At 53.1% G+C, this 14746-nt stretch overlaps 1 protein-coding gene across 2 annotated transcripts in view; it reads right to left on the minus strand.

Annotated features, from left to right (window-relative positions):
• VDR (vitamin D receptor) overlaps positions 1-14746 on the minus strand; it is a 39408-nt gene that overhangs the window by 1856 nt on the left and 22806 nt on the right. For both annotated transcript variants that reach the window (XM_075049635.1, XM_075049636.1), the window contains 5 exons: positions 10042-10172; positions 2454-2638; positions 2120-2243; positions 1438-1609; positions 761-912 (listed from right to left, as the gene is read on the minus strand). In XM_075049635.1, the coding sequence (XP_074905736.1) occupies positions 761-912; positions 1438-1609; positions 2120-2243; positions 2454-2638; positions 10042-10172 (764 nt within the window). The remainder of the gene's footprint in view (positions 1-760; positions 913-1437; positions 1610-2119; positions 2244-2453; positions 2639-10041; positions 10173-14746) is intronic.

Here is a 14746-nt window from a genome sequence, read left to right on the forward strand (position 1 = left end):
ACAAGCATCACAAACCCCACCTGGTGTGCCCAGAGCCCTCCCTGCAAGCAGCTCTCTTCCCCGCGCTCCGTGGGTGCCACCTGCCCCACGCCTGGTCCCCACACGCTCCTTGCTCTGCCTGGTTCCCCTGGGATCGCGCTGGGGGATCTCTGCCCTTGCACTAAGGATCTTGGCAACCTCGGGTAACTCTAAGGCTCTTCCAAGCGCAGGGAGAGATTTAAGGTCCATATGTATCATCTGCGCACCCTGTTCTCTGTGCTGGTCCCCAAGTCTAAAAGTGGGGGAGTTTTAGGGCAGGATTCACCACCTTTCCTAGCAGAAAGGCTTCCTGGCTGCAGAGCAGCAGCAGTGGGAAGGCACAGCAGCTTTCCAGCCCTCACTGGAGCTCGGAGCAATCGGAACTCAACCCCTGTTGCAAGGCAGAGGAGTTGAAGACAGCTCTGAGCTACAGCCATGCCCTGGCTTTGCTTTTCTTCAGGAGTTAACGGCTCTTTCCAGCCATCCGGCGTGGCTGCGGGATGCACACGTGTCCCGCAGCGCAGGGCTCGGGAGACGAGAGAACACGGCTGATGCCGGGACGGGTGTCTCAGCCCAGCCATGAGACCACCAAGGTGCTGGTGCTGCCGTGTACCGCAGCCGTGCAGCCTGGCAACGCATCCCTGCTTGCTGACTACTCAGTCTGGGATTTTTGCATCTGAGTTTAAGGCTGGGATGACATTCTTAGCCCACAGCAAGCAGGAGAGTGTCTGGCAGCCTTTACCTTGGGTGACATCGCTGATCCTGTACTTGAAGTCATTGCTGCCGCAGGTCCACGTCATGTCCTCGAGGGTGAAGGACTGGTTCGAGCGCAGCATGATCACCTCGATGGCGCTGGATTTCAGCAGGACGATCTGGTCCTCTGCTGCCAGGTCCCTGAGCAGGGGGAAAAGGGTGATGTGAGACATGTCCAGTGGGCAAAGGAGCAGAAACCTGCCACCCATGTGCCAGGTTCTCCATCGCTAACCCAGTTCCTTTGCTGGGGACACCCCAGCTTCTCCCTCACCCCGGGTTTCTCGGTGATTAAGCAGCAGGTATTTCTGCAGCTACTTTTATTGAGTGGCACCACCCAGCACCCCGGGCACGAGCGTGGAGTTAAACAGGACCTGAGGTCCTTCACAAACCAGAATGGGGACCACTCACATGGCCTCGAGCATCTTAGGAGCTCAAGCATTTTGTTGACAGAGTCTGAGTGAATCAAGGTAGATAGGAGAGGAGTAACCCCAGGAAGGAGGAGAGACAGAAAACGTGAAAGTAGGAACAGACCTGGGAAGGGAACAGAGCCCGAGGGACAGCTGTGAAGATGAAACAGAGAAAAATGGTCTGGCTGTGAAGGATAGGACGGGATTCCTGAGAGTGGAAAACCGCCATGGACATCGGATCTGGGATCAAACGTCTCACCTGAATCCCGGGATCATTTTGGCAAAGCCAATCACCTTCTGTATGCTGTAGCTGACCAGGTCGGCCAAGTGCGGGAGCATGGAGAGGTGGGAGAGGTCGATGTTCATGGAGGAGCTCTCATCATTCTCCTCAGAGAGGACCAGGTTTGAAAACATCTGAGGCTCCACAGACTCTGGAGAGAGGGAGATGGTCAGAGGGTACCTCAGTTGTAGGCAAGACATTACGGGTGAGGGGAACGATGCCAGCCCGCAGCAGGAATGGCATCCATCCTGCCAGGAGGGCTTTGCATTGCGTTTAGGCAGCAGGACGTGAGGAACAGGGCTGAGAGCAGTTGTTTGCTGGCTGCCAACAGCATCAAGTTTTTTTGCACTGGGGCCTTTAACTCCTCTCCTGTGCTGTGATTGAGTCTAACTGCAGCCAGAGCAGTGACGACACAGCCCAGCGTCCACGTTCACACTCCTCTTGGCCATCCTGGAGGGCTCAGACACGGACGTCCGCAGGGCCATGATCCAGCCAAGCACTTAACACTTTTTGCTCACAAAAAGCCTTTGCAACAGCCCCAGGAGGGTCTTACAGTTAAATAAGCTCCCCAGAAGAGGTAAAACAAAGGTCTGAATGGCCAGACTGAGGTGAAGCTGCTGCACTTCTATCCCCCTCACCTACAGAGAGACGAGCAAGGTACCTGGAAACGTGCTGAAGGCATCGGAGCCAAAAAGGTCACTGGAGTCCTCCGACGACAAGTCCTGGGTGAGGATGGAGGAGGACCTTGCTGCCCCCCTGTTGCTGGGGTTGCTTCTCACAGGGGGCTGGAAGAGAGAGCAGGACATGAGGAACAGGGCTGGGAGAGCAATTTGGTGGCAGGCGTTCGCCTGCTGCCAACAGCATCGAGGTTTTTGCACTGGGATTTTTAACTCCTCTCTAATGAGAAGTGGTGGGATGAAATGGGTTTGGTGCATCTGGGCAGGAAACGCTTGGTCCTGTGCACGGGAATTGGGGCTTGCGTGCCCCAGACGTACCCGAAACTTGGTGAAGTCAGCGTACGTGGGGTCATAGGTTTTGCGATGAGCCTCAAGGAGGATGTCAATGACTTTCTGCTGCTCCTCCGAGAGTTTGGGCTTCAGGCTCTCCTTGAGTGCCTCCTCCTCCTTGCGCTTCAATATCATCTCACGCTTCCTCTGAACCTCCTCGTCCGTCAGGATGACTGCAGGGACAGGGAAGGCATCAGAAAGAGCTTCAGGGAAACAGGGACTGAAGCAACCCCAGGCCACTACAGCCGGCATCCCCATCACCTTGCTAATCAATTATTAAACACGCATCAACCCCATCCTGCTCCTGTCCTCGACTGTGGGTCACAGCTTCCCGCTACGAGACCTGGACAGTTTATAGCCCACTTGGGTGCTGTTAAGCAAGGACCAGGTGCAATAAGGTCACGTCAGCGCTGCCACATGTCTGCTCTGCACTGCGACCTTGCTGTTTGCTCGGTGCTGTCAGGTGAAAGAAATCTCGATCCTGCAAGACTCAAGCCAGCGGGTTCATCTCGCTCCACCGCTGCTGTCAGTGCCCGACAACAGAGGGAGCCCAATGCGGCATCGCTCAGCCTCCGCGTCCGGCTGGAGCAGCAATAGTCTGGGTATCCAGCAACGCTTCTGCAGCATCGCAAGTATTTTTAAGCTAATGGGACAGATAAACATACCCCCACTCCCAGGGTGGGTGTTTATGGCTTGTATTATGGGTGACAGCCTTCAGCAGCAGCCAAGGGTTGGACTCAAAGGCTATCGATATGCAAGGCTTCTGCCATTTATTGAGGGAAGGGGAGCACCCACAGGCAATTTGGGCTCAAATCTTACTTTTATAAAAAGAGCTTAAAAACCTGAATAGCCTCACAGGGTTGAAAGAGAAGAAAAGCAACAGGGAGCCGCAATGATCTCTTGGGGAAGCAACCCCCCCCCCATCCTTGTAACAGTCACACATTCACAAAAGCACTCATTAATACACTCCCCTGGCGGGTCCTAAAAATAGCAATGCCCATTCCTCAAGATGTTATTAGCCCTTTAACCAGTCATTAAAGAAAACCCAAGCATGTTATCTGATGACAAGGTGGCTTTCTGCCTGCCTTGGGCTGCAGAGATTTGATGCTGGGTGAGTCAAGGTGGAATTTGGGACGAGAGTTTGGTGAAGGGCAGTGGGAGCCACGGTCGCAGGGCTCGAGGCAAGGAACTGTTTGCAGCCCCTGCTCCCCTCTGCCACCTTTAGCTGACGGCATTTTTCCAATGCATTTTCAAACTTGCACAATCTCAGAGGGGACTTGAAGATCTCAGAGGCACAGGAATGACCAGCTTGGGCCGAAAGGTCGCTCCAATGATCAGCACATTATGGCCAGCTCTGCAGGGGACAGCATGACTGCTTGGGGAGAAAAATTAGGGTTTTGCTCTCTCCCGTCCTGGTTCTTATTACAAAAGCATTGGATCCATGTGGGCACTGCATGCAAGAAGGGAAACTGTTCAGACATGGGGCAGCATCTGTGGGGAAAGAGCCACATGGGGCTGGGAATGAGGATGGGGCAAAGAGCCGAGGGCTTGGGCTGTGGCCATGGCGTGCAAAGTCTTTGCCAGCATGGCCTGTCCCAAGCATCGGGGCTTCAGAAGGGATTATTGCAGATGTCTCCACCGAGCAAACCTCAGATCCTGCAAGTGAATCAATCCAAAATTAGGAAGCATCTGCAGAGCAGATCGGAAAGAAAAGGATGTTTCTGTGTTAGGGCAAGACTGCAAGGGAAATCAACTTGGGATTTCCCACCCACCTTTAAGAAATCCAGCCCTCAAACAGATTTGAAACAGCAAGGCAGCAGCATTTCTCACTCTGGTAGCAGTTGAAAACCAAGAGGATTTCCCAAAGCATCATTTTGGCGGGGGAGCAAATGCTGGCAAGGTTTGTTCCCCGCAGTACTATCGCCTGAGGCAGCCAAGAGTTCCCTGTACAGGGTCTATGCAACAAAGGATCCAGTTTCCCACTATGTCCCAGGGCTGCTGGCTGCACCAAAGCTCGACAGTGCTGCACATTGCTGCGCATCCATTGCCAAACTGCCAGCGATGTTGACAGAAACGGACGGCAGCAGGTCCTGGGTTTGGTGTTTAATGCTCTGATGGGACTTGCTGGAGCCTACAGGAGACTAAAACCCAAAGGAAGCCCTGCAGGTGTTTAAAAAAATCAGATAAAGGAGAATTGTGATTCCCTTCCAGCTTGTCTGGTGTTGCGAAGGCCAGTGCCGTGACGCAGCGGTACTTGTGCAAGCCACAACACAGCCCGGCATCGGTGCCGCGGATTGAGAACCACCCCCGGCGTTTCTGGTGAAATCGTTCCTGGTAATGCTGGGGAGCAGCAACGCACCTTGCTTGGCTGTGCCGGAGGAATGGTTTTTCGGTAGGACCGGGGGTAGCGTGGACAAGGGGTGCCCGCGCGGTGACTTGCCTGCTTTATAAAGATCTGAGGAAAAGGATTCGACCCTCAGTTGTACTCACAGGGGGATGGATGTTGCCCACCCCATCCCTGCCTGCCTCCAAGGGGAATACAGGACCGGGAAGTGGCTTGATGCCTGCACCTTCCACTTGACATCCCAGCTCTGATCTCTTCCCAAACACTGAGCTGGAGACATCCAGCCACAGAGTCCTGGCACAACCGGCGACGTGGCTGAGCGTTTGTGGGCTGCCCTGACCCAAAGTCCGCGCAGAGGCTGAGATAACATCTGCCCATCGCTTCCAGGCAGACGCTGGCCCTCTTTGTGAGACACCACAAGGCAGCAGGGAAGGCCACGGCCGACACCGAGGGTAGCACACAAGGATGCAGCCGGCCGGGTGAGGATACAACCCCGCAACCCCAGCCAAAACCAGGGGCTTGGAAATGCTGGAGGATGATACGGAGCAGCACGGAGGCAGACTCGCTCTGTCAGGCGACGAAAGAGCAGCCAAATAGAAAGCAAAAATGAAGTTTAGGAGATACCAAGCACGAAGCGTGTTTGCTGGATGGAGTTTGAGCATTTCATTGAAGCTTGAATGGCGGGTGCTTCTGCCTGCCCCAGCTGGAGCCAGGGACAACTGTCCAGCCCTGGGGGTGCAAAAAGGCCCCTGGTTGTTCCCCCACCCTGGGACAGCCTGCCCGGCACAGCCATCACGGTGGGGTGGTATTTGGGATCTTGCTGGGACAGGGTTGCAGAAACACCCCTTGCAGGAGCAGCTTTAGGGCGATTCATGGCTAGATGAGGGTCAAGCAGCAAAAGAAGCAGTTTAATGTGCTGTAGGGACAAGGCACGTGCATCAAGGTTGGGAATCATCCCCTGAGCAGCCCTGCAGGGTGTTGTGACCCCGCTTAACTGCCACGGATGCCCAGGATCAGTCTGCACCAGTTCATGCAGTAAATACCCAGGATGCACCCTTTAAAACCGGGGAGCAAAGCCTAATTCATCCCTGCTGCTTCTCCCAAAACCGCACCTTTCGGCCCCACTGAGCTGCCCCAAACCCCAGCTGTGACCACCCCGGGATGCCTTTGTCACTGGAAGACGGAGCCTTCCTAAAGGCGGCCAAATCCCTGCAGGTGTAATTGGCAGCGCAGCCGACGGAGACAGGGATGGGACAAGGGGTGACACAGACAGAAAAACCAGATTGCACAACAGGAACTCAAACACTGCGATGGCTGGAGGGAGGGTAAAGGGATGCAATGGGCTGGCTGGGTCGTGTGCATCTCCTACAGCACGTGGGTTTGCACGGAAACCAGAGAGGAGGAAAGCTTGCAGCGACAGGCGAGCAGCAGCGATTTAAATCGCAGGTCCCAGACCCTTGCTGGAGCAAATCGGAGCAGCGACAGCAGCTGCAGGGCCCCCAGCTACTGCTCTTCCCCCCGCCAAGGAGGTTGTGTCCCTCTGACACAGCTGAGACATGACTATCCGAAGCGATGCTTGCACAGATTTCGGAAAAGGGCTTTCCAGATGCTCAGCGCCTGCCGGCTTCCATGCCTACTCTAATTACAGAGGACGCTGGATGTTTATAGCGTGTGCTTCAAGCCCGCGGGGAGCGGAGACGCTTCCCAGCCGGCCTGCGAACGCCGGCCGCCGCTAAGTGACGTTTTCCTGGATGGCCACGGCTCTCGCCTCCCTCTCGTGCTCCTGCGTTGCCTCTCGGCCCGTCTCTGGTGTCAGCACGGGTCCCAGAGGCCGGCGTTGCACAACGCTGCCGTGCAGCGGCTCACAGGCTGGGGAATAACATATTCCATGTTTGGGGCAGCCGGGACTTTTTTTGCTTTGAGTATCACCGCCTATTCGGGGAAGCGGAGGAGAGCTGGAAAGGCCACCTCCCTCCTTGCTCACCCTTGTCCCGCAGTCCCACCCGAAACAACCGTGACCCTGCCGGCTACTGCTGCCCTCGCGCTGCCCGCTCCCCTCAGCACCTCCTCTCCTCTCCTGACCGACCGGGGAAATTCCCCTCTCCCGCACAATCTCCTTCCAGTTTCTGCTCCTCTCCCTGGCTCCGAGATGACGGTTTGGTGGTTTTTTTTTTCTCCTCCTCTTTGGGGATTTTCAGCACTGAGATCATAAATCGAGTCTCGTGGTGAGGATGCTGAGCATCAGCTGTGACTACAAGCAGATGCCAGCAAGCCTTTTCCTTGGAAAAGGGGAGAGAAGATCCGTGGGGTGCTGACTCCAGGCAAACTACAGACCTTGCTGCCGCACCGGGGAGGGCGATTAGCTGCAACCACCTTCTCTGATGTCCAAGGACCCAGCTGCAGAGGGACAAACCGCCCCAGCTGTGGGGACCCTCCCAAGGAGACTCACTGATTCCCAGCTGACTGGCACCACGACAAGCACAAAAAAACTCCCCAGCAGCAAATAAGGTGGCAGGGAGAGGATTAATTCAGTGCCATGAGATCGCTGCAGCCCCGGGGAGCCCATGGGTCCCTCCAGCTGCTTGATTTGGTGATGCATAATTTATCTTTCTGTTTTGTGGCAACACCTTTAGACCGTCCAGGACAGACGACCTGTCCCCCATCCCTCTGTGAATATGCTGTGAACACTGGAGACCTGTTAAAGGTTGGGGGAAAAGGGGCAAAGACACTAAGAGAGGTGAATCACCCAAAGGTTACGGGTGGCTGCGGAGCCCAGGTCCATCTAACGCCCTGTGCTTTGGCCAACGTGGCCCCGAGGGACGAACGTCCCTTCTTGAGCTCCAGGCAGTTGGCAAAAGGCAATTTTGCAGGGCAGAAGGAGTAACTTCAGCATTTCCTTGCCACCCAAACCAGTGCCAAAGCAGGCAGGATAGTCCAGCAACAAAGACTTTGCCCCTCTTTAAAGTACATTAGTGCTAAGCATCATCCTAGGAGAAACCAGCAGCAAGCAGACAGGGTAGCCAGAGACATCACTAGGTTAGAGACCTGCCCTCCTTGGAGCCATCCGAAGGGAAACCGCTCCCGAGGGTGGCGAAAGGAGCGTTCCCAAACACCACGGCTTGGGCTGCGAGGTGGATTTCTCCTCTGCCGATCACACACCCCACAGCCCCGCAAGCTTGCCCTGCGCTTTACCCCGCACAGATAAGACGGGCGGAAAACCACAAATATTTGTTAACATTGGCTGCAGACAACTTGGGGTAAACCCAGGCATTGTGGCAAGGCTATAAATCCTGCTCCAGCCTTATGGCTGTAGCCTCGGCTGCCCTCCAGCTTCCACCTCCTCCCCTCTCTGGTCCCTCCTCAGGGGACAGTGGCTGCCCTGACGTTGTCCCCAGCTCCCCGGGGAGCGCCGGTGGCTCAGGGCTTTTGCTCCGTACGAGTTTGAACTTGCATGATCCCTTCGCCTCGCCGTGCTGCTACTGGTCTCAGCCCTGTGTGTTTTGGGCTGGAGATGATGTCTTAAAATCATCCAGACCATACAACCACCCCACACTCCAGGGATGGAGAAGGGTCTGCCTGCACCAGACCCCAAATTAACACAGGCACAAGGTCTGCCGGGGTTTGCCCTCTTCCTCCCCCTCTGTATCACGCTCTCATTTCTGCTTCGGACTCAGATCCCGTCGGCAGCGGGGTCAAACTTGCCCAGCCTTGCCCATGGGGCTCCTCATCGCCTTCAGTGACAGCCTGGGGAAGACACAAACTCCCCTCGAGAGGTTCAAGATCCCTGATTTGACCTAAAAATAACAGCAGCACACCTCGTTCCCCTTCATTTAACCATCAGCAAAGTCCACAGAAAGGCTATTTTTAGTCTCCTTAGGTTAGGTTTTGTTAATCCAGTAACAGTTTGCTAACAGGGTCGCTTATAAGTTAACTCCTGCAGAGAGCACACACATCCCTGGGACCTGGCCCTGGCCGGGGTGCAAACATCTCATGCATTGCTGTCACTGAATTTTCCAGCCTTTCCTGGGTAATTAACTGGTGCAAGTCAACACATTTCCCTCATTAGCAACGGCTACAGACCACACTGACTGGCTACCACGGGCTCACACGTCCGTGCGCTCACCCAAAACATGGGTACACATGGTGCGTTACATGGTCTTTTTCTCCCTCTTTATGGGACGCAGCTGGTAGTTTGAAAGATGATCCAGGGGCCTTCTCTTCATCAGGGTTCTGCTCAATCTTTGGGACAATTGGAAAGTTAGGCATTTTTTCCTGCAAACACCTACAAGTTCTGATTTTCTGGAGGTGCTTTGGTGGCACTCTGTGACATCGAACGCTGGTTGCTCTCTGCTCACCACGTAAGGAAACGAGCACTACTTCCATTTTCCAAATTTTCAGGTCCATCAATCATTCGACATGACGTCCTGTTTGCAATGTCTCCTAGCAGAAGGCTGTTATTTTGGTTTGAACACTACCCGAACACCAGCCTTCTCCTGAAGACTTAGGACGTGGAAAGCATGTGTACGTAGGAGGAAGCGTGTCAAACAGATTTTATTTTTAAAAGCTGCTTATCTATAAATATAGTTGAAGAAAATAAATATTTGGACAACATTAGCGTGTTTGGATTGGGTTAAAAACTACTTTACTTCCCTCTGCTATTTACTTAACTCTCTGCTGTGCACGTGGCTGGCTGGATGGACCTAAGTTGCAAGCGTAAGGGTCCAAAAAAAAAAAAGCCCAAGAGGTATGGCAGAGCAAAATGCAAGCCAGTCCCACGTTGATGAAATTACTGTCACTGTAGGGAAGCTTATTCAACTCTCCCCGTTTGGATGCAGCAAGGAGCATGCAAAAACGCGTTGGAGAGGACCATGACTTTGCACAGGCGTGACGGGACTAAGTTCAGTCAGTGTAAGCGGGAGGTAATCAGAAACAGCCCCGGATGCTCTCGCTAAGCTGATGTCCCCAAGAGCCAGCAAAGGCAACTTGGCTCTGATAAAAGCAACTCTCGAGATTGCTAACCACCACCGGAACCGCCTCAATCATTAAATGAGCTCCTTTCAATCATTACCCACCATATCCCCTGCCCTTTGCATCCTCTTCGAATGCTCGTAGGACTTTCAGGTTTTACTCTCGCATGCCTTGCCTTCTGCACCACACGTTAATTGAGAAGAAAAAGGACAACACAGCACGAAGCCGGGCCGTTCCCCACGGGATGCGTGTCCGCATACTCACACTCTTTCATCATGCCGATGTCCACGCAGCGCTTCAGCCGACACGCCTGGCAGTGACGCCGGTTGTCCTTGGTGATTTTGCAGTCACCATTGAATGGGCACGTGAACATCGCTTTCCTCTTCATGCTTCTCCTGGAAAAAAAATGGAAAAAAACCCCATCTTGGGTCAAGTCAACACCATTTTGACTGTGCAAGAGGCTGCTCCAAACATCAGGAGGAGATGCAAGCACAAATTCAGCTCTCTGGACAGCAAACTGCTGGAGAGGGATTGCTGAGAGGATGCTGGAAACATTTCTGACCTGACTGTTCAGCTCAGCTGGTCGCTCGAGAAGACTAAGTTGGAGAGGCTGTACCTGGTTGGTTGCATCTACAGGTTTGATCTTAATGGTTCGGGCATTGCTGGACAGCACGGAAGAGAACTTCTTACAAGGACACAGCTGAGGGGTTCAACCATAGGTTAAGTAGGTTTCTGGTTTTGAACAGGTATTTTGAAGGCCAAAAGAAGGGTGGAAGGATTGTAGAGAAACCCCCACCAGCAGCAAAAGAAACCAGGATGGAGGCCGGTATGTACCAAAGCAGCCCATGTTATTAAATATTTACCAGCCTTTAAAGCCTGGCTTTGCTAGAATAACTGGCTGGAGCGCATGTTTGTGTGTGCAGGAGAAAGAAATCTCACTGCAGGATACAAGAGAAACAACACTTAACATAATAACCCTCTCTTCCACCAAAACCACACCGTGCCACGTTAATCCACTGCTGCAATCGGGACTGTAAACCTTCCAAGTACAAAGGGTCAAGGCCAGAGCTCCCAGCAAAAACTCGCCTTTCTGCGGGGCCATCCTGCGCGATTTCCACTAATGACACATTACAGGCATAGCTGAGCTGGTCCATTAAGGGCGGTTTCTCCTCTGCATTCGGAGATGCCGAGTCTTTGCTTTGGAGAAAGTTACTCAATGATCTGCCATCAGCCAGTGAAGCTTATGTCTGGATTTGCAAGTATTTCTAAAGGTGCCGCTCACTTTAAATGAAGAGGTGATTTTGAATGGAGGTAAACCAAACCCAGAGCACCTCCAGGCTGGAAAGTCAAAGTGAGGATGTTCGGAGGCGTAAATGGAGCAGAGAAGCAAAACCGAGACACAATTCAGGTACAACAGTAAGAAATCTGCCACCAAGTTAACGATGTATTTCAGCACTGGGATGGAGAGTCTCCTGCTAGAAAGAGTTGCTCTTCTAGCAATAAAATCCCTCCATGATGCTGAGCTGATGGTGCACGACCCCCCGCGCTCCGCGGGCAAACAATGTGGATGTACCAAATGGGTGGCTGCAGGCTGAGAGGGCGATGGCAGGGGGGCCCCTCCAGCCCAGGAACGGCGCCAAGCCTGCGCTTATAGGGTATAAATATAAAATATGTTCTTGGGCTGCAGACCCGAGCAGCACGTAGCATGCAATTAGAGGCTATTTTAGAAAGGGAGATGTAAACAAAGAGGCTTTACTCTCCCTTCACCTAACATGAATAAATGCATTTAGGAAAATTAATACAGGAGAGGCGGATGGCAGAGCCCTCCATAACCTGCCTTACACTAAGAAATTCCTGTTTCACCCAGCAGCCGGCTTTCAGTTTGTCGCTTTTCTTTGGGTTTTCCCCTTCCACCAAGACCAGCAGGACCTTTGCTGTCCCAGAAACGGGGACAAATGTGGCCCAGCTCAGGGGCAAATCAGGATTTGAAACCAGACACCCCAACATCTCCCAGTTTCGGTGAGCGCCTCTGTTTTTGAGCATCTGGGGCAGGCAGGCGGCTCGTCTTTTCCCCCGTAGCCCACGGCAAGGCTGGGGAATGCACAAACAAGCCAGAGAAACACGAGGCCCTCGGGCAGGGAAAGATGTCCTGTGTGCAAGGGCAAGCCAACATTACGGGTTTGGTATGAAAATTGCAGTTTATTCGAATACAGGGTGGCTGGGCACAACAGAGGGTTTTTCTAAGCAGCCACTTCTCTGCCCCAAGGGTCCATGGCTCTCAGCTATGAGGGGCCGTGAGTTACACCAGCAGCACAGAGGAGCAGCCGGCCGTCCCACACTGGGAGCTCATGCCGTCTGGCTCCGGTGTATTTTTATAAAGCCCGAGAACTAGCCATTTCAAGGCTCGTTTAAGATCGGTGTCCCAGGCAGGCTGCCGAATGTTAAAAATAACGAGATCCCTCCCTGCGCAAAGCCAGCCCGCGGGTGAGAGTAAACACGGCCGCAGCCAGGGAAGCTGGGGTTTGCCGAGCAGGGAGTGATGTGCTCCGAGGTCAGGGTGGCCGTACCTGGTGGGAGAAATAGGGACAGCATTCCCAGGGATGCTCTCCAACATAAGCACTCCCTGCCTGCAAATGCAGTATGGCAAAGGACAGGCTGCCGTGCACGGAGGGGTGATGTCCGTCGCTCACCGGTGCTTGCGGGATGCCCTTCCCACGAGGACAGAAAGAGCCCGTCTGGCTTTATTTCGTGCAACAGATCTGGAGAGTGCTCCAGCCACAGCGAGGACTGCGATTTGCCTAACTCCAGCTCCACAAGTCAGGAAACCTGATCGTTAACCACCCCCGACTGCAAAGGTTGAGCTTTGTGCTGGGTTTTTGGTAGATATATGCCTGACAGTCCTACCTAGTGCACTGGGGAGAAAGCAAACCCCAGTGCCTCTATGAAATGGCTTTTAGGTTATCAGAAATGTGGAGTTACCTAAAAGCCAGACGGTGAATAGCAGCCCTGACAGCCCCCACCAGAGGGAGGGCAAAGCCTGGTCCAGACCTGCATCATGCAGCAGGTATTAGTGCTGTACTCTGTCCTTCCCCTTTACCAGACAGGACTGATCTTCACAGTAACTCTGAGTTTTTTTATTAGCAAACTGGGCTTTCAATACACACAAAACTCCCACATTTGCAGAACCTGTGAAATAACGTTTCCTGACAGCTACGCTACTCATAACCAAACCCCGCAGTGGCCTTCCTGGCACAGCCTTTCTGTCACCCACCACCAGGCTAATAGGCGAGGAGTCATTTTGGCACCCAGGCTGCAGCAGAACCACCTCTCAAAACCATCACAAACCACTTGGGGTAGGATAATCCCCTGTTTCTCCCCCATTACACCTACACAGCCCTCCAGGGAAGCCCCTTGGTACTCCAACAGTCAAGTCAGCACCGGGAGCGGAGCTGCAGCTCTCTGACACCCATTTAGCACCTGTTTGCATTTTCTCCCCCAAATCCTGCCAGCTCCATCCCCCCACTTTTGAGCCCAGGAACCCTCCAGACAACTGCGCTTTGCCTTGAAATATCTCGAGACCCCTGGGGAAGGAGGAAGAGGGGATGGATTTATTTTAAAAGTTTCATGTAGAACATGGCAAAGAACTGGGGAGGAAGGATTACAGGAGTGGGAGATGCAGTGATGCAGACAGGATGGGTGGGGACTTTGTAGGTTTTGAAATACCCAGAACCTTTCCAAGCAGCTCTGCTATTAATGCCCAGTGTCATTGCACCAAGGGAAAACTAGGACTGTAGAAGAAACTAGAGAATCCACAGATGCTTTAGCCAAGTCACAGCAGAATAAATCACTCTGGCTTAGCTGCTTTTTAAGAGCTCCTGAGCAAACAGTAGAGCTCAATAAAAGGCTACTGTTGCCGTTGGCATCATTATTAAACAGCAGACTTTGAATCCAGCGGCCAAAGGTTGCCTCATGTCTGTTTGTGCTGCAGGTTACATGCATGTTTGAGCACCCAGAGGTGCCAATAAACTCTTAATGCCATTTATAGTCATTAAACCCAGGACCTCCTGGGGGACTTCACACTGGGGAATCATGTCACACAGGGATGTCCCCAAGGCAGGTGAGATCCACCTGGAGATCTTCCAGCAGTTCTGCTGTCACCCCGGCGAGGCAGGGCTCAGGCTGCATTTTGCCGCATCCCTCCGCGACGGTGCACAAGGCCCCGAGTACGCAGGGACCAGTCTCGGTCCAGCCCACAGAGGAGGCGAAGTCACCTCTACAGCCTGAGCCCGCTCAGCAAAAGCTGTGAAACCTTCCCAAGATTTTGCTGCTGCAGTTCGATATTCACAGCTGCTCACCCCCTTTTAGCCCCTTCCAGCCAAGGCTGTGAGTCTGACCTCCCAGGTAAGTGTGATCAGCCACTCTAAATTGATACCAGCGCAAGCTGAAAGTTGAAAAACAGCAAGTGCACGCAAGCGCAGCCTGTTATAAAACCCAAGGTGCTGGCAGAGGGATGCACAGCTTTTCTAGGAGAGTTTTAGGGGTCCAGGCTCTTCCATGGCAGTGCTGCTATATTTTAATGCAGAAGGCACTTCGACACTGTGGCAGCTGCAAGCATTAATTCAGTGATGGAAAATGGCATGTAAACAAGCCTGTGTAAGCCAGAGGGAATACACCAAGACCTAGCTTGGGGAGAGCGTGCCTGGAAAGCAAGATCAAAAAAAGTAGTAAAAGCCTTAAATTGAAAATAAAGGCTTTATATGGGGCATGAAGGGCTAGCTGAAGATGAAAGCTTTTCATGTCATTAAGATGTCTGTTCAGAAATACTGTCACAGTTGTACGTCTTGCATGATTACAACAGTGCGACAATAGAGATGGGGAAGTGCAGCAGCAGAGCTCACAACATTAGTGCAAGAGCCACATCACACCCAGGAAGGGTTCGTCAAGCAGCACCGGCCATTTCGGAGGTCAA

The sequence above is a fragment of the Buteo buteo genome, chromosome 17, assembly GCF_964188355.1.
Source record: "Buteo buteo chromosome 17, bButBut1.hap1.1, whole genome shotgun sequence".
Classification (NCBI taxonomy): domain Eukaryota; kingdom Metazoa; phylum Chordata; class Aves; order Accipitriformes; family Accipitridae; genus Buteo; species Buteo buteo.